The sequence below is a fragment of the Colossoma macropomum genome, unplaced genomic scaffold (genome assembly GCF_904425465.1).
Source record: "Colossoma macropomum unplaced genomic scaffold, Colossoma_macropomum, whole genome shotgun sequence".
NCBI classification, from domain to species: domain Eukaryota; kingdom Metazoa; phylum Chordata; class Actinopteri; order Characiformes; family Serrasalmidae; genus Colossoma; species Colossoma macropomum.
In genome coordinates this window covers 11,848,348-11,868,392 of record NW_023494807.1, presented here as the reverse complement: position 1 = coordinate 11,868,392, position 20,045 = coordinate 11,848,348, and the positions used below count along the sequence as shown (strand labels likewise).

The 20,045-nt window shown below is 39.9% G+C and overlaps 1 protein-coding gene across 1 annotated transcript in view; it reads right to left on the bottom strand.

Annotated features, from left to right (window-relative positions):
• dscamb (Down syndrome cell adhesion molecule b) overlaps nt 1–20,045 on the bottom strand; it is a 182,564-nt gene that overhangs the window by 3,786 nt on the left and 158,733 nt on the right. Inside the window, exons 19-32 of the mRNA XM_036555898.1 lie at nt 18,235–18,390; nt 16,977–17,110; nt 16,645–16,798; nt 15,897–16,014; nt 15,141–15,304; nt 13,976–14,074; nt 13,592–13,780; nt 12,246–12,536; nt 9,940–10,116; nt 8,464–8,494; nt 8,259–8,374; nt 7,781–7,930; nt 5,540–5,737; nt 2,620–2,922 (exon numbers count right to left, since the gene is read on the bottom strand). Of these exons, the coding sequence (XP_036411791.1) occupies nt 2,620–2,922; nt 5,540–5,737; nt 7,781–7,930; nt 8,259–8,374; nt 8,464–8,494; nt 9,940–10,116; nt 12,246–12,536; nt 13,592–13,780; nt 13,976–14,074; nt 15,141–15,304; nt 15,897–16,014; nt 16,645–16,798; nt 16,977–17,110; nt 18,235–18,390 (2,280 nt within the window). The remainder of the gene's footprint in view (nt 1–2,619; nt 2,923–5,539; nt 5,738–7,780; nt 7,931–8,258; nt 8,375–8,463; nt 8,495–9,939; nt 10,117–12,245; nt 12,537–13,591; nt 13,781–13,975; nt 14,075–15,140; nt 15,305–15,896; nt 16,015–16,644; nt 16,799–16,976; nt 17,111–18,234; nt 18,391–20,045) is intronic.

Here is a 20,045-nt window from a genome sequence, read left to right as displayed (position 1 = left end):
TTTGATTTTGGCATGTTTTAGTTATTGTTTTACATTTGTTATTCTTTTTATTTATTTTATTATCAACTTTTAATTTTTAGTTAGTGCTGAGTCTTTTTTTTTTACATTTTATATTTTTTTATTCAATTCATTAACTATGTTTTATAATTTATTTTATCCCTACTTGATCTGTTACTTATTATTTTTTCACAATTCTAATAGTTTATTCTGATTTTTTTTTAATAATAAATTTAGTATTATGATCATTTCAGTTAATACTTTTTTAACATTTGCTATTTTTTTTATTATGATTTCTGTATTGGCTCAGCTTCACTGTAAATGAGGGTTACCCTCAGGTTGACTAATTGATAGATCGATTGACTGGTGATTAATTGATTGATTGATTGATTGACGGCATCATCAATAAAAAAAAATTACACAAATATGCAAAATTTCAAAGCGTGCAGTGGTTTATTCTGTTATGAACTGCAAGTTTTCCCATCGAGTTCCTGATAGAAAACTAGAAAAAGCTACATAGACCAAAAATTTGCCGAACAATTTTGAACAATATTAAATTTTGAAGATGTAAGATTTCCTGCTGTGACAGTATAAATGAATCTGCCGTTGGACTTTCCTAACAAGTTAATTAAACTGTTTCATTTGTTAATGCAAAGTGAAATATTATTGTTAGAGTTAATATTTGCGCTAAACTCAATATTTAAGATGCGGTTTAGAACCTGATGAGGTTCACGTAAAAAATCTTGGCAAATGAAATAACCTTAACTCTACTTAGTATCTAATATTTCTCATGTTGAGATTTTAGTCAGTTGATCACACTGTACTGTCAGATAATTATCTGCCAATATAGTGAGATAATCTGACTTCCAAAAATCACAATAAAGAAGTAAAAACATTTAAAAATAATTTGAAAAATCTTATAATAAGCTTACAATAATCTCCACCTGTAAGCATATTATAAGATTATTTAACCAATATTCAGAACTTTTTCTTGTTTTAAGTAATTTTATCAAGTAAAATTATCTCACTATGTTGGTTTTAAGAAATATCTGCCAATATTATGAGCTAATATTGCTTGATAAAATTAAACGAATAAAAAAAATCTTGTAATAAAAAACATTTTATTATACACTTATAACAATCTCAACATGAGAAATATTAGACATATCAGTGAGACTGAAGTTCATGGCACTTGCTAAGATATAATCTTTTGCAGTGTGTAAGAACCAAACACTCGTATTCCTCAAACAAAGAGTCCTTCACACTCTTTAAATCCTTCATCCGCTCGGTTACCCTGTCTAAGTGAGTCTATGAGGGCTTCGCCACAAGTAACTCAATAAGTCACCTGATATTCAGCAGTAACAGAATCTAGGAAGCTTCCAGCTGCTCACTTCACCATCGGCAGCAAAGAACACAACCCGGCATGGGTCAGACAACCACGTCCAGGTGGACATCACATCCGTATTACTGCTTAACACTGCTGACATGTGGATGCTGAAGATGCTGAATGTTTGATGCTGACATGAAAATAATCTCCAAGTTGAGTGAAGATACGTCTTCACCTGTTCGACCTTGTGAGATGTGACAGCTGTGATGTGTTTACAATGACAAATTCTATACATGGGTCACTGATATGCTGTCCATTTTTTGTGTCCAAGTCCATTAAGAAATATGTGTCCATTAAGAAATATGTGACATATATTAAATTATTCAGCAGTATCTATGGTACGTGAAACAATGTTCATGTGCATCCATATAAAATTCATTTTAGTTTCTTTTTGCCTCTGAAAGTCTAAAAATGTCAGGCCAGTCCTATATGCTGATTAAGTTAACTATCAAAAGAGGTGATTTAGTTATAAAATTTAAAATAAAATAGTTTGACATGATTTTATGTTTGAAAACCTGCTGCAAAATAAAGCAACTTTGAAAGTGCTCAACTCACAGACAAACTTTTGTCTTTCTTCCTCAAGTGTCAGGTGGTACAACTGAAAACAAGGGACTTTTATTTTGACATGCTTTTTTACGAAAGAGGGGCCAGGGTATTGCATCATACAGAAGACCCCAAGTGACCTTCATGGAACAATGCCAAGGTCACAGATTCAGTAAAAGTGTGATGTTTGAGTTGCGGTTTGAACGGTTCTGTTTACCATGTCAGGTGTTTTGACCTCAGGACAACCATGGAAATTTGGAATTATTATAATCATGTTTATTTATTTTAAACAATGTGAGTATAAACTCAAGTTGAAGAATAAAGATTTCTACTGGTGTCTAAGTAGATGCCTGTTTAATGTAAAATTAGTCTGAAAAGTCAGAGGGCGCAACCAGTCAGATGGAGCAACCCGACCAGCACAGTTTAATAACTGAAGTATACTCTGCTCTGATAACACTCACTACATTTAAGATATATTGATATATATGCAAATATATATGCAGACATAAAAATGTACATCCTGTCCTTTTTAATAAGATTTTGTGCCCCCAAAAATCTGGTCACCTTATATTAGCTATAACACAAACCTCTAGTGTTAAAAGGAAGCAAACATCTTGGCTGATCAGCCACATTTAGTGGTCAGAGGAAACTGTGAAACGCTTCCTGAACCTTTACTCTGGTCTTGGACTCACCGGGTCTGTGTGCTTTGGGCACGGCCATGTTCATGACCCGGCTGGCGTCCTGTGGTTTGGGCGGGGATGCGGTGAATCTGCAGATGCCGGACTCGGAGGGTGTGCTGGAGGTCAGGCTGTCTGTGTAGTCGTTGGTGCCGGCAGTCATCTGCTCAGAGGATGTGTCGGAGATGAAGCACTCGGTGATGGTGAACTTGGCGTGACGCAGCTGCTCCTCCATCTTGGCGTGTTCGTAAGCGCGGGCCAGTTCCTCATACGTGGAGGAAGCGCTCTCTGTGGACACCATGCTGCTCCGAGCACGGTCTGCGTGAGAATATACACATTTTCACATGTTTGATGAGACACCTTTGCACTTTTGTTATGGCAAATGATTCAAATATGTATGTATTAAACAAATGCTAAAGTCATATAGTTGATTAAACCACAACTCAGATAGTGTTGTAATGTCAAATCTGAGTTTCTGCACTGCAAAAATATAATCATCTTAAATGTAGTCTAAAAGCCTAACATTTCTTATTTTGAGATTGCAATAAGACTATTATATGATTATTCAACATATTTCTAGATATTTATAGCTGGTTCAGGTGTCTTCTTCTGTTGGCGTATGTTTTTGCTTATAATGCAGATTTTTTTATTTTTTATCAAATAATGCTTCAAACAATCAAAAGTATCAACCAATGGAATAAAATACTCACTAGATATGAATACTGAGAACAAGTATAGACTGTATAGTTTAGCTCACTGTAAAATCTTCTTCAATGTGTTTTTTCTTAACTTCATTCTTAAGAAAAAAGTCACAAAAAATCGTTATTCTTCAAATAACTTAAGATTTGTTTCTTAACTTCTTTCTCAAGAACAAGTGGTTTTCTTGAAAGGTTATGTTCTTAAATGTGTTCTTAATCTGATGATACTCGTCTCAGGCTGTGAGAGTTGATGAGCATCTAAATTTATCAAACTCATACGCTGCCTCTGCTGCTCCTCATCCTCGTCTCTCGCTTTCCACCATCACTCCACAATTATCGTATTTTCTAAAAAGGATTTTGTTCCTCTTGGATGCTTCTTCCACCATCACACACACATTATCTAAACCATTTATTCTTCTGGGTGCTGGGGGAACACCCTGAACAGGTCGCCATTCCATCGCAGGGCAGACAGACAGACATATACACCCACACACACATTCACAACTAGGGGCAATTTAGTGTGTCCAATTAGCCCGACTGCATGTCTTTGGACTGTGGGAGGAAACTCCACACAGACACGGGGAGAACATGCAAACACCACACAGAAAGGACGCTGGTCGCCCAGCCGTGAATCGAACCCAGGCCCTCCTTGCTGTGAGGCGACAGCGCTACCCACTGTGCCACCATGAGCAGATTAGTTAGGGTTTAGTGTGACAAAGATTCTTATTGTGAAGGCGGGACTAGCCTTCCACTGCAGGAGGAACTGGTCAGTCAGTGCTAGGAGCGAGAGAGTGCAGATGTGGAGCTAGCTTTTAGCCTAAAGCCTTTTTATTATATGGCGTGGCTGTAGCCGACTGCAGCCTTTAATACACCATTTTATATAAAAAAACGCAATCTGAGAGCATGCACTTTTCAAATCGCAAGATCTGCAATTTAATATAATTAAATTTAATGCAATAACACAAAGTTGTGAAATGCCTGTGCAGATACACCAATCAGAGGCATCCAAACCTTAATGTGTTGTGACATCACAACCACAACTTAGTGGCTTTCTGGCATATTACATCAAGAGGAAAAGCCTCAAGCCTGAAAAAGAGGATATTCCAGTCTTCTTGGTAAAAGAGACAGGTCTGAACTTCAGTTTATAGAAAATAAATGCAATTTAAATTGCAATTGCAATATTAGATCACAAGAAAAATTTCAGTTAGACATTTTTCCCAAATCGTTCAGCCCTAGTAAACACTATAATAGAAATAAGTTGATATTCTACAGTGCAGTACAGGGCTGTCGTTTAGCCAGCATGCATGATGCTAGAATTACAGTAACCCGATATAAACTATCCTGAATCTTCACTGTTTTTCTCCATGGACTCTGTGTGGCTTTAGCTGAACAGTGAAGAGTTTGGGACAGATGTACTAAACCTTCTGGTTTCAGTGGCAAAGAGAAAGCATTCTGATCGAAAAAGCATCTGCTTTATGTATAAAACTGGCGTACTGAATTGTGGAGTTCATACGCCATCAAAATAAAATTGGTGTAAATTAGTGATAATATTTCAAATGAGTGCTGTTGGAAGAATTGCTTTAACATCGACAGCAGACACAGCGGTGCAGCCTTGCACACGTGCTGAATATTTACCAGCAGATGTAACTTATATATTTTAGAACTCCTGATCCCAGCAAAATGTTTTGATGGGAAATAACTTCAATAATTAAGACTGTTTTCTCTTCATCACTGAACTTGAACTTCCACTATTGTTCAAGCTTGTTTCTCCTCAAAAGCATAGCTCCATTAGTAGGTGGTCATTTGTACAGTTACTTAATGAGCTACTGCCTTTGTACATGCAGGACAAACGTATGAAGCAGTCAGTCTATAATTTATAAATGTAGTTAATATTTGCATAATTAGACATCTTCCAATATTATTACCATGAAATTTACTTTGATATTAATTATAGATCTTATTGTTTCAATCCACAGGTAACAGTTGAATTAGGGTGAGGTGATCCCTGCCTAATGGAATTTAGGTTAGCTACCTGTTTTACTACTGGTTCTATAAAGTTTCTGCTAAACACTTCCACAAGGCACTGTGTAAAAATGTTTGATCACGCTTTTACAGTGCTTCACCCATTTTTTTACAGCGTTTCACCCCTCTTTTACAGTGCTTCACTTGTCTTTTACAGTGCTTCACTTGTCTTTTACAGTGCTTCACCCAGCCTTTTCAGTGTTCTTCAGCTGTACCTGTGTCCTGAGAGGGACTGACACTGTAGCTGTCGCTTTCCTTGTCCACAGAGCCGGTGGCGCGGGGGGTGGGCAGCCTCCAGTCTGTGGTGAGAGTGTGGGAGGACATGGGTGGGTGGGGTCTGTTCAGGGTCCACTGGCTGGCGTAGCGGCTGCGTGTGGCAGGACCCGCTTTAGCTGTACGACGGGCAGTGGGGTCTACAAGACACAGAGAAACAGCAAAGATGGAGAAAAGGGCCGCATGATGGAGAAAACATTAGTATTGTGATGATGTTGCTACTGAACAACTGCTGGTGCAATATTTACATTGTTTTGCCAGCGTCCAGCAGTGCTTCACTGGGCTTTAACAGTGTTTTACTGGGCTTTTACAGTATTTCACTGGGCTTTCACAGTGTTTCACTGGGCTTTTTCAGTGTTTCATTGGGCTTTTATAGTGTTTTACTGGTCTTTTACAGCATTTCATTGGGCTTTTATAGTATTTCTGTTGGCTTTTACAGTGTTTCACTGGGTTTTTACAGTGGTTCACTCGGCTTTTAGAGCATTCTGCTGAGCTTTTATAGGGTTGTGCCAATCTTTTATAGTGTTTCACTGAGCTTTTATAGTGTTTCACTGAGCTTTTATAGTGTTTCACTGGGCTTTTACAGCGTTTCACTGGACTCTTACCATGCTTCATTGGGCTTTTACAGCATTTCACTGGGCTTTTACTGTGTTTCACTGGGCTTTACAAAATGACTGTAATATTTCAGTAATTAAAATCCATCTAATCAAACCAAACAGATTAGAGAACATCAAAGCAAAGACAATAAACTTCTCAGTTAATGTTATTAACCACCAGCTCTATAGTGACACAATATTATCAGCACAGTTTGCAATAAACGTGTTGAACTGGAGTAAATAGACAGACGCAGCACCATCCAATTCCACTATCAAGCAGTACAGAAGCCGTCTGAGAAACTGCATTAGCAGGCTGAGAGATGTGTTTAGTCAACATCAGTGAATCTACCTGAATCAGCAGCGTCTGCAGTCTGTATGAGTGATGGTTGACAGAGCGACCTTCCTACATCTAATCAGCTCAACTTCACTGAACACCAGCTTCCCCTACGAGCCACTTCAGCAATAACGTCAGCTTCAACGCAGGAATCCCCTCAGCATGTAAACGTAAACCCTAAAGCCAAAACACTGGGATACCAGATATTCTACTGAACAGGCAACTGGACCCCTATGTACTCTTAAGTTCCACTTTAGGCTGAAACGTAATCTGTGTCCATGTTATATTAGAGCACAGAGCAGCAAGAGGTGAGCAAATGAGTCCATCCAGATTACGGTTCCTTGTAAACACAACACTTCAGAAGGGTTGGTGCTGATCCACAGCAGGAACTACCACTAACTGTGAAAGGACTTAAAGGGTTACAACATTAACATTGTTTAAGTCTCAAAACATTCCATCAATGTGGTCCATATATGGAAATAAAGCTCCAAAAACAGCCTGTTCTGAATTCATCATGGGTGTGATGTCACAACCCAGAACTTGTTTACATATGACCAATCATTCAGTCTACAGTAATGTAGCTCTGGATGTTAAGGATACATCAATTTTGGCCCGCCCATTCAGCCTACAGTAGTTTAGCTCCGCCCATTCAGCCTACAGTAGTTTAGCCACGCCCATTCAGCCTACAGTAGTTTAGCTCCGCCTATTCAGCCTACAGCAGTTAAGCTCCACCCATTCAGCCTACTGCAGTTTAGCTCTGCCCATTCAGCCTACAGCAGTTTAGCCCCACCCATTCCCACTGAAGTGATGTGGAGTGTTGTGCCTGCAGATAATCTGTATCCTGGAGTGAAAGTTTAGAGATAAATGGTTAAACGTTGTGCTGTTCCTGTCTGTCAGGAAGCAAATGGATCATTACAGTTTCCAGAGGATCCACACATCTGAAAGGAGTGGCTGGTGTTTATTTTTTCCCCACTGCCCTGAGGATTTCAGTCCCAGCACAATAGTTTGTTTAACAAGTTTCTTTCTGAATTGCTTTTTTAACATGATGGGCCTCATTTACCCAGAACAGAGCTCATTTACATACAATTCAATCTTAAAGACAAAGTAACAGAAACAGCCAGTTTAATTCTAAGGGATAAAAGGAGGCCCGGAAAGATGAACTGTTTTTGGTACACAAAAACAGTTCATCATTATAAGTGGACTTTAGAAATGTGATGATAAAATGTAAACATCTGGCTGTGCGTGTGGCTTACTTGTACCAGGTCGAGCATCTGAGACATCCACCAGTGGACCAGTTGCTTGGGACAGAGACTGGTAGTGGACAGTATGTGTAACTGTTGAGGACTTCTGCTTAGACGTTTCCCCAAAGTCATTATCTGTCAGCAGCACTGTGGATCGGTCATCTAAAAAAAAAGAGATGCACATACAAATATGTATAATAGGTACTTATAACTTAAAATGCATACAAGCGTAAACATGCACATCATGAATCCTGTAACATTTCTGGAATGCACCAGTGCATCTGATTCTATTGGTCAACGCTTTTCTATGGAGATTATACAAGCTAAAACCAGCAGTGGGTGACCTTAAAGCAGCTGAATTCATTAGAAGGCTTGTCGCTTGTCTGGACACTTTTGGACATACAGTGTACATACTTGGGTACAAAATAAGCTCCACGTGGAGCAGAAAACATATTTTTACCAAATAAATTTTAGATCTTGGACATCGTACCTATTGTCTCCATCGTGTCCCTCTCCTCGATGAGTAGCTGAGCTCGTGGGATGTCAATGTGCATTCGGAGGGTCTGTTGTTGTTTGTTCACTGCGTCCGGCGTCCGCGCATTCTTACTGCAAATACACCACATCGGTTACATCACATCTCCTCAAAGGTAGAGGAACAATGTTAAAATACATTAAATGCTTTATGGTTTATTTACCTCATAAGCATCTCAGCAAGGCTTTTGGCATCTGAGGAAAGTAGAAAGAGTTACAAAGGCATGAATTACAGTTGTAGCTTTGGGAAAAACCTAAATGATGGTAATTTACATTTAACAATTTATTGAACCAAGTTAACGCCATTCAGAACACTCAATATTTAAACACAACCAACACAGTAAGAATCATATTAGATCATGTAAAGAGATGTAGACAGCCAACAGAGGGCGCACTCCTGAACTGCAAAGGTCTTTTTCCTTAAGATACATAAGCCAATACACAGGTACTTGTGTATCTGCTATTTTTCACTACAATTAATTTTTCTGAAAATTTAAAAAGTTATTAATATACTAAGCCTTGTAGTTTTTTATGACTTCATTCTTATAACTGTGAGGGTCAGCAAAGCCATTTAAAGGTACTCAAAACAGTCAAAGACATAATTAAGCAGAACGGCATTTTAGGACTGCAGCAAAATCCAAAATATCCAACATCTTTTATAAAGTCAGTTGGTCGATGAAATAACTAACAGAGGGCTGAGATTAGACGATACAGTCGACACTTAGTCCTTCATTTTGTAAACGAAATGAATGAGATTTCAATGAAATGTAACACACATGTTTGTCTTGCTATACATATGAGGATGTTCATAGATTTCTGTTGATTTTTGTGTTACTGTAGCTATATAATACTACACCTAACCCTAAACCTAACCCTAACCTTAACCTTAGTATCCAAAAGGCAATTTTTCTGTTCTTTTAGTTTTCAATAAAAAAAGTAAGTGTGGTGAAAACAACGCAAAAATTTCATATAGTCCTATCATAGTGAGGACCTGGGGTCCTCACAAGTATAGCAATACAAGAAAATACACACGCGCACACACACACACACACACACACACACACACACACACACACACACACACACACACACATCATCTAAACCAAGTTGGAGTACCAAGCGGATTCACTTTGATATGTATACTCTTCGAGGGTTCTTTAGTAAAGAAAATGGTTCTATGTAGAACCATGAACACCCAAAGAACCCCCTGCATGAATAAAGGGTTCTTTGTATTGTGAAAGTGTTCCTTAGATTAATGGAGAATGTGCTGTATATGATTCTACATATAACATGAAAGGGTTTTTCTAATGTTACAATGTCAAGAAGAACACTTTTTGGTGCTATATAGAACCCTTTTTCAAAAAGGTTCTAGACAGAACAATCTACAACACATTCTCCATCAATCTGAAAACCCTGGAATCATGCAAAGGGTTCTTGGAGTGTTTATGGTTTCAAATTTTCTTGACAAAAGAACCCTTGAAGAACAATCTTTTTATAAGCATGTACAGAATAGTCTCGTCAGCTATCTAGAACTCTGATGTGTATATCTATGGTAAGAGAACTACGGCAATGCACTTACAGATGTCTATTACATTAATCTTTCTTTTCGTTAATAAGTCGTCATGCGTGTTTCTACAAACCCCGTAATCTCTTGAGCCTCTGCTCCCTCCTCCTCCTCCTCATCACCAGCAGCACGATAAAGACCATGGCAATGGCCACCAGGATGCAGATGATGGTCACCATCATTTTTAGACCCTCGTTGCCCTGCATGTTCTCCTGGCTGGGGTCCACTATCTTCGGCAGTGGGGCAATAGTGCCTGAAGGAACAGAATAATTTGGTTCACTTTCTAATCATCAAAGAAAAAGCAGGCCACTTGATTAGGAACACCTACCTTGTATCTACACTCATTGTCCAATTTATTGGAGACACCTACCATGTTGGTGCGCTTTGTAGGTTTACAGCTACAAGCTGTAGCCCATCGTCACACGTCAGTGTTACTGCTGACCGAGAGTGGAGCACCACCCAAAAATATCCAGCCAAGAATTTCAGAAACTGATCACTGATGAAGGGCTAGAGCAGGGGTGCTCAGGGGTGCTTTGAGGCCAAAGTGCAGTGCTTGTGGTGGGCCGAGGGGCAAAAAGCCTGCATTCGTAAACATACGTGACGTCTATACTCCTAAAGAAAAGGTTCTTTAGCGAAGAAAGAGGGTCTGTAAAGAGCCATGAACACTCAAAGAATCATCTGAATGCATAAATGGTTCTGTGCATAGGCAAATGGTTCTTCTCGGTGATGGAAACCAGTTGTACATGGTTCATTAAAGAACCCTTTAAAAATGGTCCTATATAGCACCAAAAAGGTTCTACTATTGTTGCGAGTCAAAGAACCTTTTTCCAGTACTATATAGAACCATTTTTGCTAAAAGAGTATATAAGCGTATTATGACAACTGATGTAAACGTACATTAAAATTAAATTTATCCCAGAGTGTTATGAGAACTAACTTGTTGGAATAAGACTTACATGGACTTATAGACATAAATGTTTATATAAATATATCCGTTATCAGGAACGGTGTGACATGGCCTTCCGAATGCTGCACTGCAGTAAAGAGCTACAGAAAATACAAATAAAGAAGGTCAGTAGCTTTCAAATCAAATTTTTAAATATAAAAAAAAACTATATTTTGTTACTAAATATTTTAAAAATGCAATTTCAAAGGGGAAATAAGAATATGATGAGTAATAAGTCGACTGTAGTCTAACTGTATACTGTACACCAGGGTTTCTTAACCTGTGGGCCGCGGACCACCAGTGGGCCGTGAAGCACCTTCTAGTGGTCTGATGCCTGTACTGAGGGGGAGGCAGTAGTTCATAGTGGGCTGGTAATGTCACTGTAAGTCATAAAAACAAAAATGGAAAACGACTGACGTAACAATTAAAACACACACACACACACAGACACACACATTTTCTTAGCCGCTCATCCTTCTGGGTCGCAAGGGGAGCTGGAGCCTATCCAAGCGGTCATCAGGCGGAAGGCAGGAAACACCCTGAACAGGTCGCCAGGGCAGAAAGACAGACACACATGTATACACACACACTCACACCTAGGGGCAATTTAGTGTGTCCAATTGGCCTGACCAGATGTCTTTGGACTGTGGGAGGAAACCCACACAGACTCAAGGAGAACATGCAAACTCCACACAGAAAGGACCCTGGTTACCCGGCCGGGAATCGAACCCAGGCCCTTCTTGCTGTGAGGTGAAGGCGCCACCATGCTGCCCCAACAATTAAAACTTAAAAATTAAATTATAACCAATAAAAATATTAATAAAGCAGAAATGGTAGTAATGCTAATCCAAATGTCCTCCGAGTGGAGTGTTCAGTTATTTCAAATAAAGCATTAAAACCCTCAAAACTAAAGATACACCTCAAAACCAAACAGTGACTCCTGTGGAAAAGCCAGTGGAGTGTTTTCAGTGAAAACACGATGGCGTGCAGCTCCAAATCGCAGTCCACATCTGCCTACATTTCTTTTTTTTTCCCCTTTTTTAACATTACTGCAAAAATGTTTTTTTCACATAAATGCAAATTTTGTTTTCTGTGATTGAACCGAAATGGACAATCTGATCTTTTTCAGGACCTAATTCTCAGGTTTTTAGTGTCAACACTAAAGAAATGAAAAAAATGTTGTATTTAAACGGTTGATTTTAGTTTTCCTGTGGGCCGCTTTGTTCTGTAAGCATAAACAGGTGGGCTTTGGGACGGAAAAGGTTGCTGTACACTAACAAGGTGGAGCTACAGTGGAGGGGTTTCTGATAAAGTGGCCTCAGTTTCAGTGTGTTCCAAAACAAAAGTTCAGAAAAAATGTGCCATCAAAGTCAGAGCAGAGGTGACCCTGTCACTGCTGTCATGTGATCCCACGCAAATCATTTAAAAGCACTTACTGCCGTCTACGTTCAGAGTCGCGAACAGCACCCTCTTCTCAGCCGTCCCGGCGCTGTTGCCCACCCTCATCTGCAGCTCGTACCAGGTGGCCTCCTGCAGGTCGTAGAGAATGTGGCTCTTGGTGAGGGAGGCGCGGGTCACTGTAGTCCAGACGGTGGTGTCGACCGGCCGGTACTCCAGGGTGAAGGAGTTGATCGGGCAGCCGCCGTTGTTCCAGCCAATCAGATTCAGCTCCACGCGTGTGGAGTTGATGGTGGAGAAAAGCTCATGGTCTTTGGCAAACTGTGGTTCTGAGGGCAGAGTGAGGAGTGTTAGAAGGCAAATGCAAACATTTTGAGGGGTAGAGTAATTTTACATAATCTTACATATTAGCAAAAAGCCTTATGTAATCTTAAACATTCAAAAAAGCTTTAAAATCCTTAAAAATTCTACTGGCCTAAAAACTTAAAACACTGTAACCCCTTAAATGGCCGAGACCTGCAGACAAGCCCAAATTTTTATGACACACTTCTGTAACCTAAGAATAGCTTAGCCGGTTTGCATTGAAGTCACTGTCGTCCAGGCAGTGGTTTCCACTGTTCCACCGTTACTCCAAGGTGAAAGAGTTGATCGGGCAGCCGCCATTGTTCTAGCCAATCAGATTGAGCTCCATGCATGTGGAGCTGATGGTGGAGAAAAGCTTGTGGTCTTTGGCAAACAATAAGCCTTAGTATGTAATGAGCCTGGAATTTTAAGGTGTTAATGAGAGTTTTTCTTTTCAACTTCCTGCTTTAATAATATCACAAAAACCAGCACAGTTACAGCCACGCCCCTCTGGTAGAAGATTCAGGACCATCAAAACCAGCACAGCCAGACATGCAAACAGTTTTTTCCCCGAAGCTACAGCTCATCAACCACAGTGGACGCACACTTTGAACTTAAACTAAACCAACAAACCTCCTCACTGTATTATACTGTAATGTATATATATATATATGTCTCAGATATTCACACTTCTCTTTATCTCTTCATGTTGAATCTATTATTCTTTCTTATTCTCTATTCTATTTATTGTATTTTTATGTTATTTGTTTCTTCGTTTAATTCTTGTTAATACTCTGTGTTCTTGTCTGGTCTGTACATACAAGACTAACTCCTTCTATGTGTAACACACTTGGCCCCGCCCATTCATGCTGACGTTATAAGGAGTGTTTCAGCACTTTTGGTACATAAAACCACAGAAATATTAGAAAGTGGAGCTCAGAGAGAGAAATAAATACAAGAAATATTTAGCCTTTAATGGTTAAAAGAAACAACAAACACTGCTGAAATCCTAATGAATGCAGCTTTAGATGACTAATCTCACCTTTGCCATGGGTTTTAGCCTCGATGATCTCACTTATGCGTCCCGGGCCCACTGCGTTCTGAGCGGTCAGGGTGAATTTGTACCAAGTTCCACACTTCAGGTTCTCCAGACGGTACGATCGTTCGCTGGGGCTGATGGGGAAGCTGCCCCACTCCTCACTGTTGTCCTCTGAGTACTGCAGGATGTAGCCTTGAAAAGGAGCAGCAGTCGAGTTAAAGCAGAGAAACTGTGCTTTCAGTCAGCTTCACTAAATCAGGTCTCTTTAAGTATTTTAATATGAAGCGTGAATCAAACGGAAGACCTTTTTGTGTTTCTGTGGAGTCGACGCACAGCTGGAGCACAGAACCCAAAACTTACACTCGAGTTCAGAGAGAAGAGACTCACCTCTGATGGAGCTCCCTCCGTTATCTCCAGGAATCCAGGACAGAGTGATGGAGGTGGTGGTGGTTTTGGTCACAGTGAGGCGTGGCTGATCCGGAGGCACTGCAATTACATTCAGTTCAGTTCGATTAAAAAATTAATTCAGTTCAGTTCATGTCTGTTCAATTTGATTCAATTCTATGCAATTCAAATTAGCCTAGTCCAGTCCAGTTCAGTTCCGTTTAGTTTAGTCCAGTTCAGTTCCGTTTGGTTCAGTTCAGTTCCGTTTGGTTGAGTTGAGCTGAGTTCTATTTGGTTCTGTTCAGTTCAGTTCCATTTGGTTCTGTTCAGTTCAGTTCTGTTTGGTTCAATTCAGTTCAGTTCAGTTCTGTTCCGTTCAGTTTCGTCTACGTCAGTTCAGTTCCATTTGGTTCAGTTCAGTTCAATTTGGATTAGTTCAATTCAGTTTGGTTCAATTTGCTTAAATTCACTTCAACTAAATTAAATTCAGCTCAATTCAATTCATTTCAGTACAATACAATTAAATTTGATTTGATTCAAATTCGTCCAGTCCAGTCTAGTCCAGTCCAGTTCAGTTTGGTTCAGTTCAGTTCAGCTCTGTTCTGTTTGGTTCAGTTCAGTTCAGTTTACGTAATTTCAGTACAATATAATTAAATTTGATTTGATTTAATTCAGTTCCATTTATTTTAATTCAGTTTAATTTAATTCAATTCAGGTCAGTTCAGTTCAGTACAGTGCAGTTAACTCGCACTGAATACAAATCAATTAAATTCAGTTTATTTCAATTTAGTACAATTAAATTTCATTCATTTCAATTCAGTTTAGTTAAACTGAAGTCAATTCAGTTCAATTCATATTTTTACCACAGGTGTAATCACAGAGCAGCTTTAATGAAATGCTGATTCTGGATTAGCACAATGATATACATGATGCAGGTTTCGATGTGAGGTTATCAAAGGAGCTCTGATTAAACAGAAGGAGGATTTGTGAGAAAAACTAATCAGAAAACTTTATGAAAAAGATCTGCAGGATTACGTTCAGATTACTGTTGGTGAGATGAAAAATAACATTGTTTGCTGACTTGGTGTCTGTAATATTGTCATTTTAGCCAGACCAGCTGTGCGCATTGCTGTATAGGCTGTTCTGCATATATAATGCAGAGACTCACCCTGAACCTGAAGATTTAACATGATTTCATCTGAACCCCAGTTGTTGGTAGCAACACAGCTGTAGTACCCAGAATCCTCAGCTTTCACCGTGCGGATAATGAAGCTGCCGTTGCTGTGGACACTGCGCCGGCTATCCACGGAGACTGGAGCAGGCGTCCCGTTGCTGAAAGAAAAAGCAAAATTATGACAAACACTGCCAGGACAATTCAGCTGTTTATTATGATGATATTGGAGATACACTAGGTGTCCAAAAGTATCCAGACAGTCCTTCTACTGAGTGAGTTCAGCTACTTTACAGTCACCTATTGCTGACACAGCTTGTATAATCTCCGCTCTGGAGCAGCTGCACATTAGCCTATGGTCACCATGCTCAAGCGTGGGCTAGAAGGGTATAAAGCCCCCCAGCATTAGGCTGTGGAGCAGTGGAACTGTGTTCTCTGGAGTGATGGAGCTCCATTCAATACCTTTGGGATGAGTTAGTGATCCAGAACTGACCATCCAACATCAGTACCTGACCTCAGTAATGCTCAATCAAATCCTCACAGCAATGTTCCAACATCTAGTGTAAAGCCTTCCCAGAAGAGTAGAGGCTGTTACTGCAGCACAGACTCACTATTAACACCTTCATTTCAGAAGAAACTCTGAAGTTTCCAGACTTTTGGACAGACAGTGTTTGTAATCCATCAATAAATGTTATGCATGTGTGAATAATGTGTGAATAATCTTTAATCTCAGCAGCACAACATCAAACTTACTTTCCCTTCAGCCACTTCATGGCTGGAGGAGGGTCTCCCACAGCCTTGCAGGGCAGGACAATGTCCCTCATCCACGGCGTGGTCACCGTGCCGCTGAACGTTAGGATACGAGCAGGAGCTAAAAGAGCAAAACATCAAACATCTTTAGGCTAATAATTTCTTTATAAATTACAAAGATATATTTATGACCACTGTCCTCTGTAAAGGTACATTACATGCCTATAATATAGGACAATTTAGCTATAACTATTTACAAGTATTAAAGCTATTAAAACTTTTAACAATTTAAAAAATATTCGAAATAATTTTGAGCTCAATAAACGTTTATTACATGAAATGGTTGTGAATACGATGTCTGATGTCTGAGATGATGTTTTACAATAGTTATTAAAATCCATTCATGGTGGAGGGATACATAATATGCAGGGTTTTGTGAGGCGAAATAGTCCCTAAAGAAAATGTATTATTTCAGATTTTCCACTGTTTCCCCATCATCAACATTCCATATAAACTCAGAAGACTTGTGTAGGTTCACTGGTGGTTTTGGATAGCAAATAAAATGTTTTTGTGTTGTAGTCATGGCGACCCCTGGTTCCTATCACCACCACTGTAAAGACATCTGAACCATTTCACACCAAACCACTCTGAGTAAATCTCTCACTTCTGAAACATGTTTACTTGCAGATCAGTCTGTTGAGTTAATGCTGAACAGATAATCTTGCAGTGCTCTGACTGTCCATCTTCATACCTTTAGCCTGAGGCTCCACAGTGATGATCTCACTGGTGTTCCCGCGGCCAGCTGCGGTCACCGCCACCACCCAGATACTGTACTGCCAGTTCTGGTTCAGATTGGTCACACGGCGGAAATAAACATCAGGCGCAGCCTCAAACTCACTGATGACCTGCAGCGTATAAATGAACACATTCATAAGTGAGGATTTTATTCATCTTTAATGGTCAGGACCCACCAGCATGTCCAACGTTTTACTAGACACCAGGCCTGGACGATAACATAAACATAATTAGCTTGATATTTTCTAGTTAAAAAATCTCATTTATTGATGACGTCAGGGCTCGTACCGTGGGATAGGGGTTGGAGCAGAAGACGGTGTATTTGCGGATGATTCCGTTGAGCTTGAGTGGAGGCAGCCAGGAGACGAACACCACTGAGGCGGATGCAGCAGCGGCCTTCACGCCAGCCGGAGGTCCAGGGACTGTGGAAGATTAAAGTGACGCTGAATCAATCACAGACAATCAATTTACAGACCCCCTTTCAGTGAATTTCTCAAGCTCCTTTCTGAGAGGCGCTATAATGAAGCCAGAGCAACTCTTTAGTCCAGTTAAGTTTTCTGTAATCAAAACTTGACTTTTGCCCCGCCTCTAATACGTCTTCTTATTTTTCCTGAGGTCACTGAGCACCAGGAGACAGGGAATAATAATTGATATCAATAATATCACATCACACCTCCTCCTTAGGCCCCCGGCAAGATAAAACACTCAGAGGACCTTGAAGGTACAGACTCAAACCTGTTGATGTAGCAGGTACTGTGACTTTAAACCATATCAACATTTATTTAGCTGCATCTAAATATTATAGACTGACTAACGTTATGGGAACCTGGCCACTTTACATTACTGCTACTGAGTGCTGATTGGTTAGCATTACTGCTACTGAGTGCTGATTAGTTAGCATTATTGCTATTGAGCGCTGATTGGTTAGCATTATTGCTACTGAGTGCTGATTGGTTAGCATTACTGCTACTGAGTGCTGATTGGATAGCATTACTGCTACTGAGTACTGATTGGTTAGCATTACTGCTACTGAGTGCTGATTAGTTAGCATTATTGCTATTGAGCGCTGATTGGTTAGCATTACTGCTACTGAGTGCTGATTGGTTAGCATTACTGCTACTGAGTACTGATTGGTTAGCATTACTGCTACTGAGTGCTGATTAGTTAGCATTATTGCTACTGAGCGCTGATTGTTAGCATTACTGCTACTGAGCGCTGATTAGTTGGCATTACTGCTACTGAGTGCTGACTGGTTAGCATTACTGCTACTGAGTGCCTGTTGGTTGGCATTATTGCAATTAAGCGCTGATTAGTTAGCATTACTGCTACTGAGTGCTGATTGGTTGGCATTACTGCTACTAAGTCCTGATTGGTTAGCATTACTCCTACTGAGTGCTGATTTATTAGCATCATTGTTACTCTACATTCTCTAAGAATTGCCCCTCTAGTATCTGACAAAGCAGGAAGACATTATTAAGCAGCAGTTCTCGTTATAAAATCTCATTATAGTGAGTGTACGGAGGTGACCGTCTGAGGAAGGTCTCACCGTCTTCTTTGGTTCGAGTGTAAATCTGCTCACTGCGCACTCCGTCTCCAGCCCGGGTAAAGGCCAGTACCTGGATACTGTAGTTGGTGTACTTCTCCAGCCCCTCCAGCTCCAGGGAGGGCTTTGAGGTGGTCACATTCCTGATCTCTCCCAGCTCTGAGACAACACACAAACAGGCAGGGGCATTACAATCAGACTTAATGTTCAAATCTGTAACACCACCAGAGACGGTGGTGCCACCCAGCATGTTACTGTTACTGAACTACATTAAACCTACACTATAGATTCATAGTAGGTGGCGTGGGTTGAAATCTACACAGAGAAAGCAGTTTTGTAGGATTAGATGCTGAGGTTGATTGATGCTGATTAATATTGTACACCAGTGGAGAACTCAGAGAAGGCCTCATGATTTCTAAGGTATAAAAAAAATGTATGTCGCTAATTTAAAATTAATTTTTATTTTAATCTCTAAGCATTGTGGTGATACTTGACATAAATATACATCTTTTACAAGCTACAAGTAAACATATGGAATGTCTTTAACAAGATTCAAATGGGTGTTTAATCTAGAACAGTCAAAGAATTCAAGAACAGCTTTGTCCCTTTCAGTAAGTCCTCTATTACAAATGTTGTAGATTGTGCATTGTATTGTATACAGTTGACTGTATACACCGATCAGGCATAACATTATGACCACCTCCTTGTTTCTATGCTCATTGTCCATTTGATCAGTTCCACTTACTATATAGCTGCACTTTGTAGTTCTACAGTTACAGACTGTAGTCCATCTGTTTCTCTGCATACTTTGTTAGCGCCCTTTTACCCTGTTCTTCAGTGGTCAGGACCCCCATGGACCCTCACAGAGCAGGTACTATTTGGGTGGTGGATCATTCTCTCTCGCACCTGCATTGTTGGTCCACCCTGTAGATGTAAAGCCAGAGACGATAGCTCATCTCTTGCTGTACAGTAGGAGCAAATTATTCTCTAGTCCTTCATCAGTGGTCATAGGATGCTGCCCACAGGACACTGTTGGCTGGATATTTTTGGTTGGTGGACTATTCTCAGTCCAGCAGTGACACTGAGGTGTTTAAAAACTCCAGCAACACTGCTGTGTCTGATCCATTCACACCAGCACAACACACACTAACACACCACCACCATATCAGTGTTACTGCAGTGCTGACAATGATCCACCACCCAAATAGTACCTGCTCTGTGAGGGTCCATGGGGGTCCTGACCACTGAAGAACAGGGTAAAAGGGGGCTAACAAAGTATGCAGAGAAACAGATGGACTACAGTCTGTAGTTGTAGAACTACAAAGGGCACCTATATAGTAAGTGGAGCTGATTAAATGGACAATGAGCGTAGAAACAAGGAGGTGGTCATAATGTTATGCCTGATCGGTGTATGTATTGTGTTGTGTTGTATGTTTGTGTGTTTTGTGCTACAACAGAGCTGAATTACATCTAGTTGCACCAGACAAAACTCATGCATGAATGAATGAATCAGTCAGCATCTGAAACAGGTTCCTAGGAAAATATGACTAATAAACAGTATATCTAAGAACACATCTGGCAAAAAGTTATAGCAAAAAGTCCGTAAATGATATTAAGTACGTTTCACAATTTTGACTGCAAAAACAAGCTGCTTCCTCAACTTTTTTTTTTTTTTGCTGTTTCTCTTTTTTAAATCTCAGAAAATATTTTCAGGTTTAGCTCAGCGAACTGGAACGATTACAAACATCTGATTCTGTGGATCTGCATTGCTTTGGGTTTTATCATTTATTTTATTGTTGACACCCAACCGTATT